Source organism: Galeopterus variegatus, unplaced genomic scaffold (genome assembly GCF_000696425.1).
Source record: "Galeopterus variegatus unplaced genomic scaffold, G_variegatus-3.0.2 Scaffold27, whole genome shotgun sequence".
Classification (NCBI taxonomy): domain Eukaryota; kingdom Metazoa; phylum Chordata; class Mammalia; order Dermoptera; family Cynocephalidae; genus Galeopterus; species Galeopterus variegatus.
Window position 1 is genome coordinate 50,497 of NW_007726138.1, and position 27,908 is coordinate 78,404.

At 35.8% G+C, this 27,908-nt stretch overlaps 1 protein-coding gene across 1 annotated transcript in view; it reads right to left on the reverse strand.

Annotated features, from left to right (window-relative positions):
* Nucleotides 1-12,148: 12,148 nt before the first annotated feature.
* IMMP2L (IMP2 inner mitochondrial membrane peptidase-like (S. cerevisiae)) overlaps nucleotides 12,149-27,908 on the reverse strand; it is a gene marked incomplete at its 3' end in the record, with an annotated part of 606,103 nt that continues 590,343 nt past the window's right edge. The window contains exon 5 of the mRNA XM_008569670.1: nucleotides 12,149-12,214. Coding sequence (XP_008567892.1) covers nucleotides 12,149-12,214 — 66 coding nt within the window. The remainder of the gene's footprint in view (nucleotides 12,215-27,908) is intronic.

Genomic DNA, 27,908 nt, shown 5'->3' on the forward strand with positions numbered 1-27,908 from the left:
CTGGGTTTGAACTTTCTATCATCTTCCTCCAAGTATAACACTCTGTCTACTATATCATGATAACTCTCATTACCCTTAGACATCTTAAAAAAAAATCTTTTAAACAAACTTTTTTATAAAAGGTGGGGGGGAGGGAGAAGGGGATGGGGAGAGATTGGATAAGGGGCATAAGAATAAGTACAATCAGTAATAACATATATGCTAATAATATTGATTTGATCAACATACATTAACATTGAACCCCAAAAATATGTATAATCAACTAAGATTCAATAAAAAAAGGTGAAAAAATAAATTAATTAATAAATAAAAAATTTTAAACATAAATAATTAAATTAATACCTTGAACATGTCTGTTCCCTGTACGAAAGTCTTCCTCCAAACATTTAGAGAGAGAAACAGTGGTCAATGTTAAGTTTAAACAATGTTAACCAAAATTGCACAAAAATAGAAGAGCTATCTGTTCCTTAATTACCAAGTAATTATTCAGGCTGAAATATTCTCAAATCCTTCTGGCATGCTTCTTCAGCTTAGTTTTAAAAAGGCATTAGCTTAATTAGTAAAAAATTCCTCAACACAGAGCCTAGCAGGACAATCTTTTGAGCTTCCTAGTGAGATAATTATATATCTTTTCACAATATTTGACATGCTTATATTACTGTGTACAGAGAAAAAAATAAAAAATCAATAATTAATTCAAAACAGTATACAAAAGTAGGTATTTTTTTATATTTTTACTTTGAGTTCACAATTTTGCAAAGTTATAAATACTTCTAAGAAATGTAATTGAATCAGCAGTGAAGAATGTTAAGACACTAAACCACTAACGAACTCCAGGTATGATGAACTTCCTGATAGCAAACTTCAGACTCCAAAGGAGAACCTTACATCCTCTACCTGCACTGGGGGAAGTGGGTGAGGCTCATGGCAGAACCAAGGAGTAAAGTTCCAAAGCCAGCCCAAGAAAACAGAAAAGAGCTTAGTGAAAAGCATCAAAAGTTTGAAATCGATTACTGCCTTTAGAAAGAAGCAAGATGTGAATGAAGTGGAGCCTGATTAGATTATTCATTTGTTTCCTGAAGCTGTAGGCTTCCAGCTTTCCAATAAGACAAATTATCTTTAGCCTTAAATTTTTTTCTTTAATATTTCTGGTAGTGCAGGTCTGACAGTAATGAATTCTCTTGGCTTTCGTCTGCAAATGTCTTTATTTTGTCTTCATTTTTATTTTTTTTTAATTTATTTTTTATTTATTTATTTATTTTTTGTCTTTTTCCGTGTCCGGCAACGGATCGCAACCCTCAGTGTCGCCCCTGTACCGGACTGGGACCGGCAACGGGATCGCAACCCTCGGTGCTGCTCCCACGCCTCGCTCAGCCAGTGAGCGGGAACCGGTCTGTATGTGGGATCCGAACCCTCGGGTGGGAGCGCCGCCGTGCTTCCCAAGCGGCGCACTATCCAGTGCACCACCGGGCCAGCCCCTGATTAGATTATTCTGCTAGGCTCTGTGTTAAAGAATTTTTTCCTAATTAAGCTAAGCCAATGTGTTTCCTACTTGAAGCAACCCACTTATTTCAGCCCATGAACTACCAAGAGAGGACATGATGGTTCTAATACTTCCTTTTAGATATGGTGAATCTAATATAAAGAATCTTAAATAATGTGGATATTATTCAATATTCATTTTCATTTTCATTCCTTTAATTTTCTATGAATGGCTTTGTCTAGATCACGTATCATTGCTTTCCAATAATATATCCAAGATACCTTTGTGTATATTACCCCTAGGACTATTACAGGACTTACTAAATAAACAATTCTGGAATTGTCATGTTTTCAAATATCTACTTAATATACATACACTAGTATACTAGCATAACACAGGTATACTAGTATAGCATACACATGAGGAAACATAAATCTTCATAGACATATCTCAAATGTATTTTTCTCTTTGTGAAATATTCAAGGAAAAGCTGCTGTAATATATATGTTTTTTTAATCTTTTCAACGTCCTTCTACCACACATAGATTAGAAAGATACTCACCAGATATTATATGCCAGGGGGTGTGATTAGAGGTGGGAGAAAAGAGGATCTTTCCTTTTTATTTCATATACTCCAGTATTGTTTGAATTTTTCATACTAAGCTTGCATTACTTCTGTAATTAAGAAGGATGCTGTAGATCACCGCATCTCAAACTTCAACTAGAAAGTTGTCTCCAGCACAGCCCAACTACTCAGCCTGACCAGATGCTCCTCCTCCTAAGCTGCAGCACATCTCCATGGTGGCAATTCTCTTGTTATACAGTATCTCTTTTGTTGCCTTTGTTGTCTTTCCACCAAACTATAAGCTTCATAAAGGCAAGGACTATTTATGGCTTTTGATATTTATAACCTCAAACCCAGCATAGTGTCTAGAACATAATAAATATTCAAGGCACTCGATAAATAATGATTAAATTACAACTACTACTACTATCTGATATTTACTGAACACATACTTATGTGCCAGGCTCTGTGCTAACCAAATTATACCCATTTTTTCATGTAATCTTCAATAAAGCTCTGTGCAGTGTACACTTACAATTTCCATTTCACAGATGAGCAAAATTTGTTTTAGAGTATTAAGTTATCTGGCAAAGTAACACAATAAGTGGCATAGCAGGGATCTGAATCAAGGAAGTCTGAATTCATAGTTTGTGCTCATGGCCTCCACACAATAGTGAATGAATAAGTAAATGACTACGAATGAATGAATGAATATGGAAGATTTTCATATCTAAAGAAGAACTCCATTCAAGAGACAGGTGGGTTAAGATAGAAAATGAAACCATTCAGAGAAACCACTGACAGGGTTGGGGAGAATTCCACAATAGACTTCACCATTACTGGAAAAAGCAATTTAATCTTAATGGTTCATTGACTTCCAGCAATTTTCACACCCTCCTAAATCAAAGTGTGTGGTGTAATGCTTCGGGAAACCTCCCTAAATTGCTAAATTGGTCAAAGAAATATTTGAACTTTAAAAAACTCAGCATTTGTAGCAACATTTATTAATCTTGATATAAAATCAAAATAAAAATTTCTAAATATAAACTTAAGGTGACTATCTCTCTGACCGGTAGAAAGCATTACCTATTGCTGAGACACACGTTTTTATTAGCAATTCTATTTTTAGTCACTGATACAGCTACAGTATTAAATAATCACCTGCAACAATATAAAAGCAATATTTTCATAAAGGCATGGGTTGTCTACCAATCTATAATTCTTCTGTAAGGAAGAATTGTAATTCTTTAGTAAGAAGAAGGTAAGAATATCCAGAGTATACTAATAATTTCTAAGGGTGACATCAGAGGGAAACTGATGACTTTTCACAAATGCCTCATTTAATAATAACTAAATCCTTGGACAAATCCTGAGACATTTAATTTTAATGCTCAAGCCCTTATTTATTAAATAACAGCACTGGTCAGACCCTATCTATTAAACACAGATGTGCAATGCCATTTTGATTTTGAAAACTTCAGGATTCAAATTAAACCAGGCTAAAGGACCTCAGAGATTTCTGAATCCTTCTGCTCAAGTTAACAACAACTAGGGACGAGTGTATAAATATTCTCTGTCCAGAAGGAACCACCTACCCAGCTCCCATTTGAAAACTATAAAATAAAACTATTAGCTTCTGTACTCCAGTGCATTTTATTCACCAATCTTTACCAGACTCCTGGACACAAGTTTCTTTTCATTATCTTCTTTCTTCCTTTCAGAACAAAAGCATCCTTAATTCCTAATTTACCAAAAATGCCATAAATCAAGTGCATGATCTTCAAGGAGAGCCATATAGATACATTAGGCTTCTATTATTCAGAGCTACTACACCAGCCATAAAAAAACATAGTTATTAAACAAGCATCATTTGTAGTTTTACTGGGGAAAACTCAATTTACTTCTGTTTTTCTTCCTATAAAGCTTCATTATTTGTTGGAACATAATACGATTCAGCCATCTGTGATAGGCTAATATTGATTTCCACATCTTCAATAGTACATTTAAATCAACAGGCTTTAAAATGTTTAATTTCTAGTGACTCAATGGATTTTTTTTTGTTAATACCAAAAAGTTATTTTTAACAAATTAGTGTGTTTTGACATTTCACAACATAGTCTCTAGACGTGAAGAGGAATTATCATTTAAATATTTTGCAGGGAGAGAAGTTCATGATTGTACCTCAGACTTCTCTGCAGTATCAATACGAGTTAAGAGGCCTTGCACCCTACTCACCAGTACAAAAATGACCGTGTTGTGAGCAGGACACGCTTCTCAACAACGTCTTTGATCCTCCCATTCCTAGTTCCTCCCTGGAGCCAAGCAGTGATTCTGTTTCCTCCAAACACTTGGAATTTCCCGTAAACAAGGAGAGCCACAAACTAACCAAAATCAAATTATGTGAAGTGCATTATAAAGGAGGTTGCATTTTGCTGGTAGGGTCACCATGTGTTACAGTGTGTCTTGGCAGTCCCAACTTATGTTAATTATCCCAGTGTAATGATTAATATCATCCTCTTTCACTCTCAAAAGTGTCCAACTTCAGGTGGTACACTGTATGGTCACTGACACAATTGGGAACTAAAAAGACTATTCACTTGCTTTTTTGAGGTAACTAACTACATAGAGCCCCAGATTCCAAATGTTTGTGAAGTATATCTTTCCAAGTAAGAGGAGAAATGATTCTAGGCTTCGTTTCTGGCTGGGCAGGGAAGATCTGTGAAACAGAAATACAAGTACCCAATACAAAATTCTGATGCCTTGGCAATGCAATTGTGGTTGACTCATGTTGCTGCAGTTTAATGCTTAAAATTCATTTTACGCTCTTCTAAAACAGTGTTTCTGTATGAGTCATAACAAGTTAATAAGCAAAAGCAAATAACTATGAAAAATATTTTGGTGGAACTCATGGGTCTGTCTAAATATTACTTTCATTAGCTTTTCACTGTTCAGTGTTATAGGTGATCATACCCATTTGGGTCAACATTATGAAAATAATTATACTCCTAGCTAACAAATCCAGAGAATCAAACAATTGCTTTGTGATTTTAATCAATGTTGACATCAATATAGATAGTTCAGACCCCCAAAAGTCTCCTCTTTTGCAATCTTACAAATATTTGGCTGAATTATCTGAAAAAAAGCTTCAACTCTACCTTTCACCTTGTCAATATAATCATAATGACTGTAATTGTAAATAATGTGACTACTTTTACCTGAGTCACTGAAAATAAATCAAAATAGCTATCATGCATGTCATAAACAAGGACACTTAGCTACTTTCACAAGAAGCTAGACAATAATTTATCGAGAGATAAGTACTTTGACCAGTTATTTGGGTCAGATTGACCCCCTTTAGTTTACTCTTTACACAGCAGACAGAATGATCGTTTAAAAATGCCAATCACATCGTATCACTCAGTGGTTCAAAAGCCTCCACTGGCTTGTCATCCTACTAAAATAAATTCAAAGACCTTCCTATAACCCACAGGTGCTGTAAACCTCTCAGGTCTAACCTCTTACCTTAATTTCCCTCCTTTTGTAAGGTCCAGCCATGCTGGCTTCTTGCAACTCCTTGAACTTACCTAATACATATCCATCAGGTTTGCATTTGTTATTCCTTTAGTTTTAACTCTTTCCCCTAGATACTAGTATGCCTCGTATCCCTCCATCCCTTATTACTGACTCTGTTCAAATACCTTCTTCTTCTTCTTACAGAGGTTTTCAGTGAATATCTTACCTAAAATAGCACCCCTACCCCCTCCACTCTCTACCCCTTTTCCTACTTTGTTTTTTGTTCATAGCACCCATGACATTGTATTATGTATTATATATTTGTTTGTTTATTCTGTTCCCAACCATTAGAAGGTAAGCACCATGAGGGCAAGGACTTTGTCTCTTTCGATAGCTTGTTTATCTCTAGCATCTACACCAGGGTTCATTTAAATGAATGGTACTAAGGTTTAAAGTGTGAGTGACCTGATTAAATGTAATATGACCTTATTATTTAAAACTAATTTCAAAATTTGTGTTGAAATGTCTTAACTTCTGAATCTGAAGTCCACAACTTCTCTATTGCACATGACCTTTAAATCAATTTCCTCTGAAAAAGCTTTTTTTTTTTTTTTTTTTGTCTTTTTCCGTGTCCGGCAACGGATCGCAACCCTCAGTGTCGCCCCCACACCGGACTGGGGACCGGCAACGGGATCGCAACCCTTGGTGCTGCTCCCGCGCCTCGCTCAGCCAGTGAGCGGAAACCGGTCTGTATGTGGGATCCGAACCCTCGGGTGGGAGCGCCGCCGCGCTTCCCAAGCGGCGCACTATCCAGTGCGCCACCGGGCCGGCCCCCTGAAAAAGCTATTTTATGCAGTGTTGATAACAATATAAATATATACAAAACTCTTGGGAGGGAAATTTGGCAGCATATATTAGAACTAAAAATAATAACCACAGCAACAACATATCTTGACCCAATATTTGCACTTCTATCTATCTATTCAACAAAAATAAACACATGTGTACAAAGGTATGTGTGCAAGGATGCTCGATATAGCATTTTGAAATTTATAAGCTTGTGTTATTTCTGTAATGAAAACAAAATTTTTTTAGTTTAAAAAATGTTTAAATTGTGTAATGATAAAATTAAAAAAGCAAAACCAAAAACAATACAAAACTATGAAATAAGGAAAACTAGCTATAATTAATCTGGTCTTCTAGATATTAAAAAATAAAAATAAAAATAAAAAAGTTTATCTTTCCCATAGTATAATGTCAAAGCAACTACTAAGGGGAGGGCAGATGAAGGTTTTATTGAACTGAGGTGTTGGGAAAATGGAACAATTTGGTCAGGCTCCCCTCGCCTCAGAGCTGGTTTAGGGGTGGTTTGGAAAACACTGTGTGGGTGGAGTGAGTGGCCTGCATGGCGCCACTTTGGCTGGTGTTTACTGCCTTGGGTGCCCACCCTGCACGGCCATGTTTTTCGAGACCTGCAGTTTCCAAGGACCGTGTGGCCGGTTGCCTAGCTTATAGACCTGCCTGAAGGGGCCTGGTGACCCAGCCTGGAGTGGAGGGGTCTGGTGACCCAGCGTGGCATGTGAAGGGTTTGTGACCCAGTCTGTGAACAGGCTTGAGGGGTCTGGGAGCTCCAGATCCAGCCCTAGCTCAACCATTGGCCCAGTTGGTGCAGGATTACTGGCAGGTAACAGAGCCATGGCAACTAGCATGGTCACCCAGCTTTACAATTGGCATTGCGAACAGGATTAAGAGCTAGACAATTGGCGCTGTGAGGATTCCAGGCCTCATAGTACCCCTTGTCATAGCCAGACATGAGATTTTGAAAAGTAATGCTAAGCAAAGCAAAAAACTGCAATGCCCCATTCTGGGGTGCCTCACATTATCTGTCATACATATGTACCCCCACAGGTTCTTTATAACTGCAGGGTGAGTACCAGGTGACTGGTCTATCTAGCCACAACTGACTGGACTAGGGAAGGGCACCTACCCCAAAGGCAGCCGATCAATTGGTTGACCAGCAGTCTGTCACGTGGAAAGGTCCTAGATCTACACCTCAAAGGGGCATACTCAAGATTTCTCTCAGGTAGTTTAGACATGAGGCACACCCAAAGAAGCCAGCAGCTGGCAATGGGGCAAAAGCCAACGGAAACACAGAGAAGACAGGCAAAGGCAACGCCAGTGGGCAGAAGGCACAAGTGACAGAAACCAGAAGTCCTGCTGCACCACTGTCCCTGTTGTTCAGTGAGGCTAGGCCCGTCCTTGGCCCCTTCTGCTCCTATTTCTCCAGGTACCTTTAAAATAAATGCTCTTCAGACTGTATTTCACTATATTTCTGTTTTTTGCAACTTGAAAGAATGTGATCAACTGAACATTAAGTAGAGGGTTGGATTAAGCCTTTAAAGGGCCTAACCTCTGAAAAGATTATGATTCCTTCTCTAACCTCTAATTATGTGTAATTCAAAATTAAAATACGACTAAAACCTACAGTTAATGTAACTAAATCCTAAAAAGAATTTTTTCTTTGACCATTTCATGAAATATTAAATTCATTCCAAGAAAATTTTTTGGGGGCCTATATTTGTGTTTAGCTTGCCTGCTAGTGATCCAGTAATATATGAGGTAAAGGTGGAACTGGAAAGTCCACATCACAGACCACAGCACCTTGCCTGTCACAAGTCAGGCCACCATTACTTTTTGTAGTAAACAGCATATTTTTACACTTTTTTTTTTCCTGGCATTTTAAAGATAGGTCACAGAGAAAAGAAGTGCATCACTAAATAATATACGATTACCTAAACATCCTTTAACATTTTACAACACTCTTAGAAAATCATAGCAGGAATATATTCCATTATTGATTTAAAGCCCAGGAAGTCCAGAATCTTAGCTATCGAAGTTTCAAAGGAATAAAAATATTAATTTTCTTTAAAAATACCAAATTCTGAAAACTGATTATTTTCTAATCAATTATCAAATGGTTTTTGAGGCTACACAATAGGAGAGTCTTGAGCATATGTACTCCCATTCTTTATGTTATTCACTGCTCAATGATAGAGGTGTGGTAAAGGGGACAGATGGGGCCATGTGTCCCTGGTGTCAATTTGCCGACTTTGCATGCATGGGCTGCAGTAGTGGGGAAAGAGCTTGAAACCTACTACATTGTCTAACTCTCTTTCCCTCAATCCCCAACCCTGTACCATTAACCCTCAATCTAGTTCTGGCTCTGCTCTGTGAACCCAATATTTACATGGACTGAAGAAAGCAAAAATCTGGACCTTTTCTCAGAAAAGTCTGTTGTAGGATTTCTGGTTGCACAGAGCTTTTAACGTCTGACCAAGCTCTGCAATCTCACATTGTTGACTTTTCATCTAGTGACCAATAATGATACATCTGAATTAAAAGCTGTGTTCTCTTTGGATTATAGTGTAAAATAGATCCCTTGACATTCCTAATCCTATAGATTACTTTACATAGATAAAAGTTTTGTCTGCTGTATTAACTAATTCTTTTGGTTTTTTTTTAAATAGCTTCATTGAGATGTAATCCATATTAATATACAATTTACCCCTTTAAAATGTACAGCTCAATGTTTTAATATATTCACAGAATTGTGCAACCATCACCCCAATCTAATTTTAGAACATTTTCATACTCCTCTCTCCCACCAAAAAAATCTGCACTGTTTATAGCAGTAAATCCTATTCCCCCTCCTCCATATGGAGGACTAGTGGTATGAGAACCACTAGTCTATTTCTGTTTCTATGAATTTGCCTCTTCTGGACAATTCATATAAATGGAATCATATAATACGCAGTCTTTTGTGACTGGCTTCTTTCACTTAGCCTAATGTTTTCAAGGTTTGCTGACTCATTCTTTGAATGAGATTTGCATTATATCCACATACAATTCTCCAAATACTAAAAATATATTTTGGATATTTATGGATGGATAGCATATGGTTTTCCAAATGTACTGCTCTTCCCAGTTTCCCACAGAAATTAGAAGGCTGGATAGGCTCTTATAAAAAAAAAAAAGTCATCAGGTTCTTATTTAGAATGCATATTCTACAGGAAATGTAAACCATGCTCTTTTGTACTAATACACTTACTCCTGACTAAAATTGCAGCATTATACACGCACTCATCCTCTCCAATATGCTCACTCCACTCAAAGAACAAAACTCAAGGACTTTATAACTCAAAATATAAACAATCCATTACAAAATGGGCAAATAATTTGAACAGACCAAGAAGATACATGAATGGCAGGTAAGCACATGGACAGATGCTCATCAACATCACTAGCCTTCAGAGAAACACAAATCAGAACCACAATGAGATTTTACTTCTCACCCCCTAGAATGCCTACAATCAAAAATATTCACAATGCCAAGTGCCATCAAGGTTGTAAAGAAACTGGAACCCTTGTATATTGCTGGTGGGACGTAAAATTATACAGCCACTTTCTAAAGTAGTTTGGCAGTCTCTTAAAAGCTAATCATACACCTACCATAATACTCAGCATCTCTAGGTATATAACCTATAGAAATGATAACATATTTTCACCCAAAGACACACATGTCTATAGACCTTACAGAAATGCCCTTACACATATTACTCATAATATTTCCAAACTTGGAACATTCCTAATGTCCTTCAATGTGTGAATGGATAAACAAAATGTCGTAGGTCCATACAATGAAATATACTCAGCAATAAAATGAACAACAGATAACATAGAAAACACAGAAAAACCTAAAAAACTTTATGCTAAGTGAAAGAAACCAGACACCAGAGACAACATATTCTATAATTCCATTTAAATAAAATTTCTAGAAAAAGGCTAAACTACAGAGACAAAAAGCAGACCTGTGGTTGACTGGGACTGGGAGTGGAAGTGAAGTTGAGTGTGAAAGGACATGAGAGAAATTTGGAGGTAACAGAAGGATTCAAAAACTAGATTTTGGTGAAGGTTGCATAACTGTATAAATTTACACTAAAACTCGCTGAACTGTTTATTTAAAAATGTGTGAATTATATGATATATATATATACACACACACATATATGTCTGTATACATATATGTACATGTATATGTATATATAAATTATACCTCAATAAATCTTGAAGAAGAAAAAAAGACCAAATGTTTTTTAATATAAACCATGCAAACCACACCTCAATACTCAATAGCTCCATTGATATTATGGAGGCTACTAACGAGCAGTTAATCCTGACCTGAAAACTTTTGCCATACATTCCTACATAAGTAAGTCCTCAAATTGTTTGGTCGCAGGACTCCTTTACACTCTTAAAAATAACTGGGTATCCCAAAAATTTCTTGTTTATGTGGATACTCTCTACTAATATTTACCATATTAGAAATTAAAGTGAGGAATTTTAAAAAATATTTATTGATTGATTCAATTTAAAATAACAATAAACAAATATACTAATAGGAAAACTCTATTTTTAGTGAAAAATATGGTTATTTTCTCAAACAAAGGAAACATAGTGAGAAGAGTGGCATTTTTTACAGTTTCACACATCTTTTACATCTGGTTCAATAGAAGACATCTGGATTCTCATATGTGCTCCTGCATTCAATCTATTGCAATATCACACCTCTGGAAAATTCCACTGTACATTCACAAGAGAATGAGAGTAAAAAGGCAAATAAAAACTTAGTATTATTAAGAAAGTAGTTTTGATCACACAGACTGCCAAAAATGGTCTGGAGGAACCCCCGGGACCTTCAAGCCATCCTTTTAGAATTGCTAGCCTAGATTCTGCCCTAAAACTGACTGAGGCTCATTTTAGTGAGATTGCTTACTCTGTATAATTAATACAGATACTTTATGATCAAGCTTTTCAGGAAAACAGGATCAGAACACTTTATGAATATAGTTTTCAAAGCATTTCAGCTACCACATTGTATAGACCTGGCTATTACTTATTTAAAGAAGAAAACAATCAAAATGAGACATATCATGCCACATAAATATTTATTTGCTGAATCTCAAACATTGTTCTTGATTTATCAGCAAGGAGAATAAATAAGACATACTACGCATCATTTAAACACCTGATTGTTACAATATTATCACCTAAAGCTTGTATTCCTGTCTGTGATTCAGACGTTTCTATTTTACATCATTTCCAGTTTTCCCTTATCTCTATGATTATGAAAGATTTCTCTTAGTTTCTGTATTTGCTTCTAAAATAATAAAATGTTCTTGAATTTTTCTAAAATGAATCTTGACACCATAGTCCTAAAATAACTGTGCTAATTTTAACGTCTGAAAAATAATGATTTAATAGTCATTTTAGAGTATGTGATTAATTTGTTAAATTAATATTTATTCCCCCTGTGCTTCACAATTAAAGAATAAGATGATCCATAAATTTTTGTATGCCTTATATCCTGAAATTGTTAATGATGCTCACTAAACATGTGCCAGCTCATTTGGAATATCTCCAAAGCTTTGGCCCTCTTTGAATTGAGATGTATGTCCCATGAAATATGATTTAAAACAAAACAAAAATCTAGATCTTTAAAACTTAAAAACAACAGTTTAAGTACTTACCTTACAATATCTCCTTCAAGAGCAATCACTCTCTTAATGATCTTCTGTTCTGGGTTTTTAGGAGACCTAGAATAATAAGATAAGGTTATACAATCAGTTATGTCTCTCCTGTTTTAAGAAAATAAAAAGAAATTCAATAACAAAACAGGCTATAATAAAGTCATTACAGAATCCGCTGCACCCATGACATGATATCAGTCCTACTTAGGTCCCAAGTGGTATGAAATTACTATTGAAGTAATTCTCATTTTAAACCTTCAGGGGAAATGAAGCCATGCTGACATTTACAAAAATAAAAGAATACAGAGGAATAAGGAATTTTATTATTAAGAGATAAAGTTCATTAGTAAAATTATTGTTATTAAAGATAAGTTCTTATAAGAAAGAGAATCCATACATAAGAAAATGACTAGACATTTCTTTTAAATGATAGGAGTTTGATTTAAATCCTCAAGAAAACCCTAAAAATTAAATATTTTCTACTTTTAAAAATTATAGAATTCTTTTCCATTACATTCTGCTTTAGCCATTTGACAATTATAGAATTCCGAGTGCTAAAACACGGCTACCGTTAGTTTCAAGGAATTGACAGGTTCTGATATACTTAAGCAAACGTCATTTATATTAAGCCACTTGACTATGGTAAATTTTTACTTGAAGTAATACAATTAACTCTAAATAAATCCCTGCCTGTCCTGGTATCCGTACCCTGCATACTTCCTTTCCACAGTGGCATAGGAGATCAAGAGAGTATGGCAAAAGCGATGGCAGATCATTTTTGAGGTTATGCTTTAAAACAGATCTGCACTTCCACCTTGGGCTCTCCCTTTTCCTCTTCTTCCTCTACTTTCCTCCCTCTCCCTCTTCCCTTTTCTTCCTCCCTTCCTCTTTCCCTGTCTCAAGTCTCCTCCTGGATCACTCTGGGGGAAGCCATATCTGTCCTGGGTGGCCCTAAGGAGAGACTCAAGATAAGAACCTCAGGTCTGCTAACTGTCCCATGAGTGAGCTCAGAAGCAGATGGTGCTGCCCCAGGCAAGCCTCCAGAGACTGCAGCTCTGGTGGGCAGTTTGACTGCAGCTTCATGAGAGACCCAAAGCCAGAACCACACAGCTTAAGCTGCTTCTGGTTTCCTGATCCTGATAATGTGTGAAATAAAAAATATTTGTTGTTTTAAGCTGCAAGATGTTGTGGTAATTTGTTACGCAGCAATGGATAACTCAATCTTACTATGGCTAATTTTCTGCCAGTAACATTTAACGTCTTTTGATTTAACAGACCCGTTTCAAGGAACATCTCATATATCACATAAATGATTTAAAATGCATTTGAAAATCATGGATAGATAAGAATACTTTCAATTCTAGTCACATGTTGAATTAAACTACTTTTTACAAGGAATGTAAATGCACCAAAACTGAAAAGATTAAATATATTCAAAATGTATACATCAAAAGAAATATGCAATTTCAATAAGATTTATATTTCGTAATATGTCTTGCAAAGAAAATGAAATCATGTAAACTAATTGCATCTACTTGTGACAATTAGTTTCATGGTTTCTCACTAACTTAATTATTAATACTCTTTATTTGAAAAGGATATTTGATCAGAGTTTTGACTGTCCTCTCCCTTTCATTAAATTGAGTAAACATACATTTCCACAACTTTAACATCATCAGTGTACAGCTAGACTGGGGGATCTGGACATATTCAAGCTGATAGAATTTGGGTCCTCTGTGTATGGCTACTTATAGGCCTTTTAGAAATTGCTCCTCCCATGTCTTTCTGTTTCGTTAACTAGAAATCTATAAAACAATATTCAGCCTCAGCGGTCACCAAAGAATTGCATATTAAAACATTTTCTTACTATACTGACAAAGATGTACCAATAATACTACTACTAATAAAAATAAAATGCTGTTGAGGATTGGGCATATAAACTGTGTGGTCATATAACATGTCTTTCTGTAAGGCAGTGTAAAGATTTTATATTCTTTTTAACATAATAATTATTATTTCCAGGAATTTATCCTAATAAAATGATTATAGATGAATGCAAAATTTTAGCTACATGGACATTTAAAGCAGTGTTCTCTATTTTAAAAAGTTCAACAGAAGGAGATTGGTTAAATAAATTATAGTCTACCCACATAATGAAATAGTTTACAGTCATTAAAAATTACATTATAGAAGAATATTTAGTGATATAGAAATAACAACAGAATGTATGGATTAAAAATACAAGTTAAAAAATGCTGTTTGTTCCATGAATTTATCTGTAACTACAGAAAGAAAAATGTGCATCCAATTTTACGAAGAAAGGATCCACTCTAGATTTTTGGTCCAGATTTCTGGGACAGCCTTCAGCCAATGACAACAGTGTATATCATATGATATTACCTGATAAAAAATGCTCCAAGACAGGAGTAAGACCTGAACTAATTACCAAGTTTTTCACCTAATACTGAGGTGGGATTAACTTTAATGAAATAATATAAAAAGCAACTCTTTTCAGCATAAAAAAATTTTATACCAGCAATCTTTAAGCTTTTGAGTTGCTTAAAAAGTATTTTATATTTTTAAATAACCTATATTTTAAGATCATGAGGCAAAATAGACTATGCAAAGTGAGCTATCTATATAATTAAAATCTTATGAATTACTACTTCAAACATATCTATAAATTTTAATGTACTGTTAAACTCATGAATCTAATCAAATTATTCAAAATGAAAAAAAGCTATTACTAACATTAATTCCATTACTGCTTAAAATCTATATCTATATTTTAATCATTATACTGTTGAATGCATTACTTTGATGTAAGTAGAAGTGGTAGGAGAGTTATTACAAATTTATAGCATGAAAGTTATTAAACTCTTTGTCTTAATTTTCTTGGCTACTTGCCTATCTCTTAGAAAATGTGAAAAATAACAAGTGAAGGACTATGCCTTACTTTAGGAATACAATGTATGCTGCCTAATAAATACTCAAATTTACATTTAAATTTGTAAATTTAGTGTTTTCATAATAAGCAGTGTTTCACAATATTTATTTCTGGGACCTGAATTTTAAACATTATGTTTTATGCTTATGATTTAATTAGGCAATAATTCTCCTTGGCTTGGACAATGAGCTTAGAATTGTCTCTGTCCTGCATGGGTCTTAGCAGATCTATTTGGAATGGCAGAATATACGACTCTAACTACAATGGATATGGGAAAGGGAGCGGGGTCCAGTGTAAACATGATAGAATTTCCATAAGATGACGCTCAATGTTCTTGTGAATTTCACTGCCTATCTCAATAGAAATGTTACCATTTTATCCTGTGGCCGGCCAAACAGAGCCATGCCTTAGGTCTCTGCAATTGATCTCGTGGTCTTTTCTGTCTTAATTTTGACTCCGTCCAGAGCCTTGGGAAAGTACTTTGGCATACTCAGGAGAAGCCCCTTGTGTCTCGAGAAAAGAAATATTAGCATGTGTCATCCCCAACCCCCAACACCCGCTCCAGATCCCACCTCATCTTGATGTCACATGGACATGTTATACCCGGGTCTAGGCATTATTACTCTTGTCCCATTTATGGTAAAACTCTGAAATCTCCCTCTGTGAATTGGGTAGATTTTTTATATTTACTTGGTTCAGAATTGGCCTCGATTATCACAGAGTTAATCTCAGGATTACAAGTCACCTTAGCCATAGCCTAATAATAAGCATGGATCCCTGAAAATTACAACCATTTATTGGACACTAATTACATTGCATATATCCCAGTGAGGTCTAAATCTTAATGCTCTATTAATGAGGTAAAAGTACGAACTAAAATTCAGGGGATGCCTTATATTAGACAGGCTACTATTCACTGTCCTAAAGAATGGTCATGCACTACACCACGTTAACATGAAATCATCATAATTTTAAAAATGCAAGTTTTGCTGTTGTTTTAACCAAAATAAGAAGAATGAAAAGCCTATTCAACAGTTATGAAAAGTCATATAAAATGATAGCTTCCCTCCTCCTTTCTCATCTAAATTTTGGAAAATGTTGCCAGGGTTTGACAGGGTTTTCATAGTGGTTGGAGCTAGAAAAGGCTTCGGAGTATTATCTAGCCCTTTCTATGCTGCTTTTAATCTTCCCCATTCTCCATGACCTCAGTTCTCCACTTGGTGACCACATGATGGTCCTCCTTGTGTCCTGCAAATACATGAACTGGAGTAAAACGGAAATGGAGTCTGCCATTAATATCCGCCTCTGCTATAAGCGAGTTGCTCACTGTAGGCAAGCTGCATAACCAATCTTGGTCTCATTTTCAGAAAGATAAGATTAGATCAGAGGTTCTAAAACCAGAAGTCAGACAATCAAATCTGGCTTACAGAAATATTTTGCTTTAGTCCATCCATTTGTTTTTTGGTTTTTTTTTTTTAAATCTTCAGCTAGCCAAGCAAAGAGGAGATTTCATATAAAAATTCTAATTTCTTGCTCCTCTTGAAAAAATAGAGAGCTCTGGCAACACTGGGCCCATATACTTGCACAAAAAAAAGTCTGGAGGAGCTGAGAAGCAGACACTGAGGATTTGCCTCCAACCCACCAGCTTCTTTCACAAATGTCTAGTGCCTGATAGCATCTGAGTTTGAGGAAGGACCTCTAGAAATCTTGAAGATTTCTTCTACCGATAGCATCATATAACTAGTGAGAGAACATATATAACAGATCTATCAGGGATTCTAGCACATACTAGGTACTCAGTAAATTTTATTCATCCCTTCCTAAAATAAATCCCTAAAGGAGATCAATTAACTGGGCCTAAGACAATTGTTACAGTCCCTTTTTCAGACTTACGTAGATAAACTATTTTTTTAAACCCTTTAATAAAAAGAATTAGATTCTGTTGCTTGGAGGGCAAGAAAAGCATTTTAGAGGTTGTCAGATTTTATTACATAATTAACTAAAGAAGCATCAAAACTAAATATAATGGGATTCATAGTGAAAAGTCACAGGTTAGTTTAAAATTAGATGGTTATTGTCTGCAAAATCAAGTAAAAATGAGTAACTCTCAGTGTTGGATTCTGAATACTTGCTTCGTGATCAGTAATGTGAACTTTGTGCATGCAGCCCCACTTTAAATTATTTTTAAAATTGAATACTATTTTATTAATTAGTACTCTCAAAACTTTTTACTTAAGTCAGTATTTCAACTACATTTTCCCCCTTGCTGACTTTTCTCTGATTATGAGAATCTTTTAAATTTATACAAGAGAAACTATAGATTTTTGTTATTCTTCAGGTTATTCTTGAAATCCTCACAAGCATGGAGCTTATAACTTCAGATGTACTTTCAGAAAATGATATATGTATATTCAATCCCTAACAATCACTTTTGCTCTGATATCGCAGAAAATGCTCCAATCCAAAGCCTTCATTATTAGCAAAGTGACTTACAGATGAGGTGGCAAGAACCCAGGTTAACGTTTCACATTTGTATTCTATAATACTTTATTTTCTAGAAGTGGAAAGGGAGATCCTGGGAAAGGCACTATCAGGCAGGAACAGGTTGTTGTGTGTATAGAAAACTTTAATGAAAAGTGAATAGGATTTAAAGCACAAGGACTTACATAGTCATTTTGTGCAGTGGGAATGAAATAGGAAAGGGATGGTTTATCTACTCTGGCCATTCTCTCAAAGCATGCCCTAACTGGGTCAGGCTTGAGCAGCAACAATTCAATCTTCCAGGGCACTGGAGACATTCCACTCAGGTTTCTAGTAATTTAAGAACATGGCAACAGGAACAACAACTTTATGTTTTAGATTTATCTTCAACAATCCATTACACATGTAAATGTATTTTAATAGCATTGATGTAACAACAAAAGCATGAACTTTAAAGAATTAAACTTCTTAGCAACAAAAATTTTCTTGGTTAAGTGAAAGAGTTGTTTCACTAAGTATGATTAGGAGAAATTTAATAAGCAAATAGTGACAACTGGTCTTATTAGTAAATCAGCCATGATTATGTAAAATCAATTAAATAAGTATGAAGACTCTAACTTCTGTAATTGAAAATAACTGCAATAGTTTTGTAATTGGGCGTTTTTGATTCTGAAAAACAAATTTCACTTAATTATGAAAAATCTAAGGAATTTAGTGTAATCATAATAATGAATTAATTTCTACCAATGTTTATTAACTCAACTATTTCAAAACATAGAACAATGCAATCTTCATTGTATTCATGTTGAATACAATTATAATTGTACCTCACTGTCTAGGTTAGATAATATGTATACAGATAATACATATATAGCATATATGTAATATATATATGTGTGTGTGTGTATTCTTCCATGCAATACAGAATCATGCTGTTTTTTAAAAAATCCTTTGACCTCTAAAGAAACTTCTGGTCATGAAAATTACATTCCTTTATTTATTTTGTAAACCTAGGTTTTTCTATACTGAACATGTTTAACATTGAACATATCTGTGGCAATGAAGAAGATGAATACTTAACATAAATTTAAATACTGACTGTTCTTTGTTATAGACTTCCAAAGTGGAGTATTTCATGCAGAAGCAGCATTACACTGCTCCCATGATTGGACATGCACTCAGAAGTCTTTGAAACTAGGTTTCAGCCCTCTATCCACAGTATCTCACTGACTATGCCTTTGCAATAGTGTACCACTTAAGGCCATGGAATAAAACAAAATTGGCTGGTCTTCAAAGGAATAAAACCATCAATCTAGCCTCATAACTCTAATACTTCAATCAAGCTAACCAGCCTTAGACTTTTAGCTTCAATCAGGTTGAGAAATAGTACCATGTATTTTCGGTAGACTTGAAGAAACTTCATACCACAAAACACCCTGAAAGAGCAAGCTATTTGTATTTTCTATATAGAACCATACCCATATCCATCCATATGGCACAGAGAAGGCAGATCAACTGAAATGCAAATGAATACTAGTACGTAAGAACTCAAGTTGGGACCTTTAAGCCAATGACCATGAAAGATGTAAGAAGTGTCTGTAGTCACCCAGAAGATGCTATTGGAAGAATGGTACAAGGGTCAGCCTGTCCCCAGCATAGCTCACTTACCAGTTTGCCATGATGTTAGTCATATGAGGGATCTTCGAAAAGTTCATGGAGAGATTCACATTATTTTTCAATTTTATTTTTCCATGAACTTTTGAAGTATCCTCATATTGTGGGGTATAAGATGCCAAACTTAGGACAGTGGTATGGTGGTAAAAGTGAGAGTGAAACCAAAGGCGGTCTTTACCATTTTACTCAGAGCCAGAATTTAACCTCCACCCACTTTTACACCCATAATTAATTTCTAACCAGGCAAATATCTAAAAAGAGAAACAAACTTCTTACCATCATAAGTATAAAAATAATTATTTTATCTATGGTGAACTAAGCTTTTGAAGACTGCCTAATTGTTCCCAACAGGTGCTTGGGATGGACAGAAGCTCTTAGGTTTTCATGTGTTCATTGGAGCTATGCACCCACAACAACATGGCCGGGGTGTCTTCAGTGTAACTTTCCGGGGTTAGATAAAAAAGTGAGATACACACTGATGTGCCCACCTCCAGCACTTTTCTCCCATAACTAGAGTTACCATATAAGACTTTTTGGGGTTATGCAATAGATAGTAAAGAGTCAGTGGTTGCCAGGATTGGGGGGTGTTGGTGGAGGGACCTTTACTGGCCAACATACCTCTCTATGGATGCCAGCAGGGAGACGGGTCCCTTAGATACAGGGGCCCTCCCCTGATGCAAACATACTGTAAACTCCCTGGAGCTTAGATGCTGCTTTGACAAGATGGAGACCAATAAACAGACTTAATTTGCCTTGAATTACCTCAGAAAGCTCTTAGTTTTACCTTGTATTGAAAAGAATAAGATTTTGCTTTCAATAGGAAACAAACTGATAGTGGCAAAATAAAGTTCTATATTTTTGGATATCTGATTTTTATGGCCTGAGAATTTGTACCCATTCTATTTTCTTTATCCCACTGAAAATATCCATGGATTAGTATGCTATCTAGTGATGGTAGTGACATGCATTATTAATATTTCAACTGTGCTACTGAATTAAAAATTTCCTAGTAAAATTGAGTTAGGTGTATGTGTGGGGAGAGGTGAGATGCCTCATAATTGTTGACACGATCCTATTTTCTCTAAAATGTTCACTCTCCTGGACAATGTTGACAGTCTGGAGGTTAGAACATAAGTAAAATATGAAGTATCCTGACTCATTTCTGTTCTAACCCTGTTGAACTTATTAAATTTTAAAATACAGTACTACTGTTTTGCAGAAGATTTCTCAGATTCCAATAAATACACACAGTTTGCTCCCTTGAAAATGTCAACTTTATGCCCCCAATAGATGACTGAATAGTATTAGCAAATTGTCTCCAGAAAAAAATGCATGAGGTTTGGGATTTTACAAAATCAACCCCAACTGGTCACCTCTGAAAACAGCATTATCATTTACTTTCTTGGCTTGACAGCCACTTATATAGCTCTTGTTGCTAAATTATCAGAAACTTTTTCTATATATTTTATTTTCTGCTATTTATATGCAATAATTTGTTATTGTGATAGCTTATGGATGTTTTAAGCTAAATAATAATAATATTAGATTAAATGTCTAGCTCCTATTCTTAATGGCATGTATTTGTTTCTAGGTCCTCCAGTATGATCTTTTCCCTCTCTGCTGGATAAATCACACGGAGCTACAGGGAGGGAGAAAGACTGCAGCATCTGGTAAGCTAGAGAAAGGGCTTAATTTAGAAAGGGGTTTTAGGAGCTGAGGATCAATGCCTTCTGGTGGAAGGAGGCAAATTGAGAATGGCACAAATTTAGGTGAAGGGTTAAAAAGAATTGTGAGAGATTGTAAGGAAACCTTGTGGATAAATACAAGGAAAATGGGGGAAAATTATTTCCAGGGACTAACAGCAGTTACCTCATTAGGGTAAACCAAGCCACAGAGCTGCAGAGCAGTGAAAAACACAGCCAGAAAAATAAGAAGAGCACAGAGCCCGAGGATCCAGCTAAGAGAGCACAGAAGCACCCATGACTCCACTTGGAGGCAGAAGAGTCTTGGAGTTGCTACATTTAGGTTCTAGTCATTTAGCAGAACCTCAGAATTAGAGAAAGCTCATTTATCATGTTGCCCTTACTCACAGTTCCTATGATTGTCCTTTCCCTTGTTAGGGTATCTTGGAAAAGTTTTATTTGTTGTAAGAAAATCCTTATAGGTCAAAATATTCCAAGTTAGGGAGAGTAGAATGGTGGTTGCCAGGGGTTGTGGGCAGGAGGCGGAAATGGGGAGACGGTGGTCAAAGGGTACAGAGTTTCAGTTAGACAAGATGAGTAAATTCTGGAGATCTATATTACAGCATGGTGACTTTAGTAAATAATAATGAATTATACACTTGGAAATTGCTAAGAAAGTAGATCCTAAATGTTCTCACCACAAAAAATAGTAAATATAGGAAGTGATAAATATATTAATCAGCTTAATTTAATCATTTCACAATGTATACTTATATCAAATTGTCGTGTTTTACACTGTAAATATGTACAATTCTTATTTGTCGAGTATACCTTGATAAAGTTTGGGGAAAAAGTCCTAGTTGCCAGTGTTCCAGATATAGACATAAAGAAATCCCTATCCAAAAATCACAACCATATATCAACCTGTGATGGATCCTTTCACAAGGCTAAAAATTCTATCTTGCTATTTTTAGTTGACTGTACACAGTAAGCAATAACTATAAAATGTATTCAGGTATGTCCTTTTTATAAAAACACTGAGTATGTTGAGGCTGCAATTTGTCAGAAGATTTACCCCCCTTATGTCATTTTTTACCACACTCATACTGTAGCCACTTTTTTTTCTACATCATAAAATTTTATTCCAAATAATTGGGTACCTACTTAATGTGGAAACACACAATGTCTGCCCACATGTGTTGTTCCTCATAGGAAGCTGCTTTATTCTTGGCTGAAATACACTGATTAATGTGAGAAGGCTTGCCTGCATTTCTGAGCATCAATCCTCTAATTCTGCACACACACAAAATGGATTCTAATCCCTACAGCTGTCATGCTGATGCTCTCTGTGAGGTGTACATTTCACAGGCTCTGAAACACTCTACAGCTCAAACATGATCAGCAGCTTTCCTCAAAATCAGAACACCAGTGGGAGATTCTTAAGTCAAAATGGGAGCAAACTCTCATCTTCATGTGTGCATGAAATGCACGGGGACTTGATTTCTATGTGATTCTGATGGCTGAAGCTTAATGAGTCTCTCCCAGACACAGGTATGAGTAGAAGAACCATTTGTAATCCTCAAATACCTCTACAATGGAGTAAAATAAGGCCAAATAGAATTAAGGGAAATAATCTCCTACTGGTTTTACATGCCCATGGGTTAAATGTATGAAGGAGGCTTTGATTTAAATAAAAGCAGATTCTCAGAAACATATGCTCACCACCCACCAGTCTTCAACTGAATGGTAGAAACTTATGAGTTTCATTTCACTACAGCATGGGAGCTTTGCCAAGAGACATGAACACAAATATCAGTGATTAAGAAAGACCTCCAGTATAAAATATAGTTGCAGGGGTCTAATCCACATTAGAGTGGGTTTATAGGTAATGGTACCATGTTCTGGAATGACCACATGGATAGATGTTTTGACTTATGCAAACATTATTAAGCTCCATTTAAAACTTTTAAATAGCCTAACCCTACTCCCTAAAGTAAAATGCTTTTCTGGAAAAGATATATCAAAATCAAGTAAATACTTCTCACAAAAATCCTCTGATTCAGTTTCACTTTAAAATGTTGAGCCCAAAGCTTTACTGATGCATACCGTGTCTCTCCCACCCTTTATCAGTTCTTTCTCGCCGCTGCCATCTGTTTGCCTTGCTTTTTCCAGCACAATGCCCATCCCTCCAGGCTGTTCACTGGCACTCACATGGCTCCCTCTAATTCTTTACAGCACAATCCAAGAAATGTTCCAGGTCTTTTCCCAGTCTTCTTCCCAAAGATTTTCTTCAACACCATTCCCTGTATATTTTGGATACTTCATTTTCAGATATTACTTGTTAATTAGATAACATGAAAGTTTGCTTTTGTCCCTCTATTTTAAATACAAATATTTCCTGATATTGTTATATGTTACACAGAGAAGGGAAATTTTCTGAACATCTCATCTTAAAACAATTACAATTCCCTAAGTCCTTGCAATTCCAGAGTTTAAAGATTTAAATGCAACATTCAGAGGAGTACTATGATGAAGAAGTAGCTAATTCAAATGTTTCCAGAAAAATCTTATTTCATCTTTATTAACTTTTAATACATAAAAATCTAACTACTCATAGTTACACTGATCTAATCACATAATATCCTACTATAGAAATATCACAAATTTAAAACAAATACATAACATTATTTAATAAAAGACAAGGAACTAGAACTCAAAGTTATAACTGTATAGAACTAATGAGAAAACAAAAAGTAAGGTAAATGACCATATTTGAATCTCTTATACTATCTTTCAAACTATATCACTACCCTTCTAAATTAAAATCTCATTTTAGGGCCGGCCCGGTGGCGCACTGGAGAGTGCACTGCTTGGGAGCGCGGCGGCGCTCCCGCCGAGGGTTCGGATCCCATGTGGAGACCAGTTCCTGCTCACTGGCTGAGCACGGTGCGGGCGCAACACCGAGGGTTGCGATCCCGTTGCCGGTCCCCGGTGCGGGCGCGACACCGAGGGTTGCGATACCATTACCGGTCAGTAAAAAAGACAAAAAGGAAAAAAAAAATCTCATTTTAATTAGTTCCCAATGATCAATATAATCACTTTCAAGTCAAAGACTAGGCTGTTTAGAATGCAGGCTGTATCATCGCTGTGGCTATGTGTACTTGACCTCCTGCCTATTAACAAAGGAACTCAATTAATTATTTGCTGTCTGAATGGCTGTTTCATTCCACCTCTACCTTTCTTTAAGTGTTAAAAGGCTCAATTCCTTTTCCACCTTAACCTTAGCTTTGGAGAATGCACGTAGAATTTCTCAACTGCCAACTAATAAACTATTTTCAGCCAGAAAGCTAATTTTCAGGACCATAGCTCCTAGGTATCTTGTGCTAGAGTCAGCTGAAGAACATATTGACCCAGTGTCATGTCATCGTCCAAGAGACTCTCTTCATTTTGAATGGCAGCTTTGGTGCTAAGCTATTCACTTGATATGGGTCAAGAGACACACCAGCAACACAATGAGTTGTATTGTCACAGTCACAGTGAAACACTGGTTTTGTCAGAAATCTTACCACACACAAAAATGGAAAGCATTCAGTATAAATTGAAGGCATGCAAATTAATAGTGTATCAGTTTTTCCTACATACCTTCAGTTTTTCCGATATACTTTAAGTCGCATTAAGCTCAGTAATATTTCTCATATTTAAATCCTGAAACACCAAACTAGAAAAAGGAAATAGCTTTGACATAAATGTAAAAATGGATTTTGCAATGTATGGGTACAGAAGAACTGATACCAGTAATGATTTAAATATGAAAAACTAACCACAAAGCCAAAAGAGAGTCTGGAATCCATGAAGAATTTTCTTACATCTCTTGAATTTCTTTAGCCCTAGTACAATATAACATTTTAAAAATTCCCATTTGCTACATATTTTCTTTTTTATTTATATATTATTCCTGTCTCCATAAACAGACCATAAGATGATGTGAAGGTAGCATTACCCTTCTCATTACATCCAGTCCCATGTCAGTTATCTGCATTCAAAATAATAAGTATTTGTTAATGATAATTAGATCATAATCCATTACACCAAGATAATGCTACTTAGTATTTCATATAAGTGGAATCAAACCATATTTGTCCTTTTGTGACTGGCCTATTTTACTTTTTTCAGCATAATGTCTTCATTGCTTCAGCATAATGGGCATTGCAGCATGTAGCACAATTTCATTCCTCAGTTGCCATTTTCATGACGGATACTAGTCATTGCTTCATGAATATCCAAGTTGACTTATCAACTTAGTAGCAATATCTTGGTATATTTCCTATGACTTAATAAAAATGGCAACTGAGACTTCGAAAAAATTTATAACTCCTCAATTCTTCCCAAAAGAACTTATACGGACATGAAAATAAACGATTCTGTAGTCTTCAAATCTGAGTCTGTAGACTAGTGGTTCTGAAACTAATTTAAAGTCTAGGGTTGGGCCCTGGAAATCTAGTATCTGCATTTTAACAAGGCTCTAGGTGATTCTGATGCAGGTGACCTAAGCCCAACTTTGATAAACACAGCTGGGAACCCTTGCATGAAAACTCTAAAAAATTGAGCATATTGGCTCCCTACATGTTCAATAAAAATATAGATATAAAGAAAAGCCACAAAAGATTTCCAAAAATGAACATGACAAGAAATACTGATTCCAAAGCATATACAAAATTCTAAAGTCATAGGAAAACAAAATTTCCTACTAGGGAAAAACTGCAGTATTGTAATAATTCTGAATTTAACTTCAACCTGGAATTGGATCTATAACTAGCATGAAACAACTTCATTCATGTAAGAAACAACAAAGCATCTCATTTCCAGGGGTTTTTTTTAGAATATAAAAGCCTCACTTGGATTAGGCAAAATGATAGAGAAACTATGATGTAACAGAAAGGCTATGATCTTAGGTTAAAAAAAATTAATTCTCATGGTTAGTAATTCATTCAGCTAATATTTGCTGAATGACAGCCTGGCCTGGTGCCAGGTACGCTGTATGGCTCTAGCTTACAAAACAGAGCTTATGAAAATCTATGGGATGGATTTTCTTTCTTTCTTTTTTTTTTTTTAGGGCTGAGGCCCAAATCCTAGCTGTACCACCTTGAGCAAGTGACTTGCCCATCTTAGCATCTATTTTTTCATGAGTACAAAGGGATGATGACAACTGGTACTGCTCACCCCCAAATGTTGCTGTAGAGATCACATGAGCTACTGAACATAAGCTGCTGAGCATCTGCTTTGCATAGACTCTCTCAGAATGAGATAATAAACTATAATGGAGAGCTACATGGGTCCAATTCCTACTTTAAGTAGGAAAGAAGCCATAATCTCTGAAACTAAAACCACAAAATGAACTTCTCGCTACAAAGATCACTACATAATGTTCGTGAAGTCTGTGTTGTGGCCTGTTACATCCAGATAGCAATTCCGCCACCAAGTAGCAAGCTTGACTCTACTTCCAGATAAATGCCAAAAGGCTTTCTTTCTCTTCCTCTCTCTCTCCTTCTTTCTATTCTTCTTTCCCTTCTTTCCTTTCTTTTTCTTTCTACCTTCCTTCCTTGCCTCTTAGAACCTTTTTTGTAAGACCTTTTTAATAATTGAAGATGGTGCAGAAAGATTAAGCCATTTTTAGGTCCAGTAATTTGTTGATTTTTTTTTTCATTAGTTCATGAACTGTTAAATCTGTAACTAAATGTATCATTACTGGGCAATTTAATTGCTCCAGTGAAATGCAAAATTTCAATTAACCAGTTTTGTGTGGAAAGTGAAGGGAATCTAATTGTTTTATCTGTTATGTATTTTAATTAATTGTTTCTCATTTACAAACTAGGTGAAAAGGAAAACAATGATATTTTATTTAAAATGCCCAGGAAATACAGCAATTAGTTCATAGAACATCCTTGAAAACAAAGCACAATTGAAGAAGTCCAAGGCCTAAGAGATATGCAGAATAAAACACAAGAAAGTTGACAAATGACAGGCATTAGCTGACATTTTAGTCTCATATTCATTGTTTCAGTGTTTTCTCTCTAGGAAAATGGACTGTGCCATTTGTTAGTATCTGTCTAGGCTTTTATTCTGAGTACTTTAAAATGCTCTGACTTTATTATGGTAATATTTTCGAAAAGCAAAATAATTTTACCTATATGTCACAATGAGAAAGGTATCCCACAGGGGCTGGCCCGGTGGTGCACTGCTACAGTGCGCCGCTTGAGAGCGCGGTGGCGCTCCCGCCGAGGGTTCGGATCCCACATACAGACTGGTTCCCGCTCACTGGCTGAGCGAGGTGCGGGCGCAACACCAAGGGTTGCAATCCCATTGCCGGTCCCGGTCCGGTACGGGCGTGACACTGAGGGTTGCAATCCGTTGCCGGACACCAAAAAGGAAAAAAAAAAAAAAAAAAAGAAAGGTATCCCACAGACAAATGAATATTTTCCAAAAAGCACAAATCAGATTGTAAGATCTCAGACCATGACTAAGGGTGTGAGTCTATCTGTCTATTAATCAGAACACTACTTTATAATTTCTCATGGTAGCCATTACTATTTGCAATATGGTTTCACTTTTTAAAAAATCAAAGAAATATAGTAACACCAAAGAGAAATTGATAACAGCCTAAAATTATTTTCATTCTTTGTAAAAGGTTGCATATCCACAATAAATTTCTTTTTGTTTTTTTTATTTTTTATTTTTATTTTGTCAATATACAATGTAGTTAGTTATTGTGTCCCATCACCAAAACCTCCCTCCCTTCTCCCTCTCCCCCCCTCCCACCCAGATGTGTCCCCTCCATTTTCTCGTTGTAAGAGCTTCAAAAAAAAAAAGTGAGGTTGTTAAATCTTCCTCTCCCCCCGCCCCCGGTTTTTTTTTTTTCTTGTTGTTGTTGTTGTTGTTGATGTTGTTGTTGTTGCTGTTTGTTTGTTTTTGTGTGAGT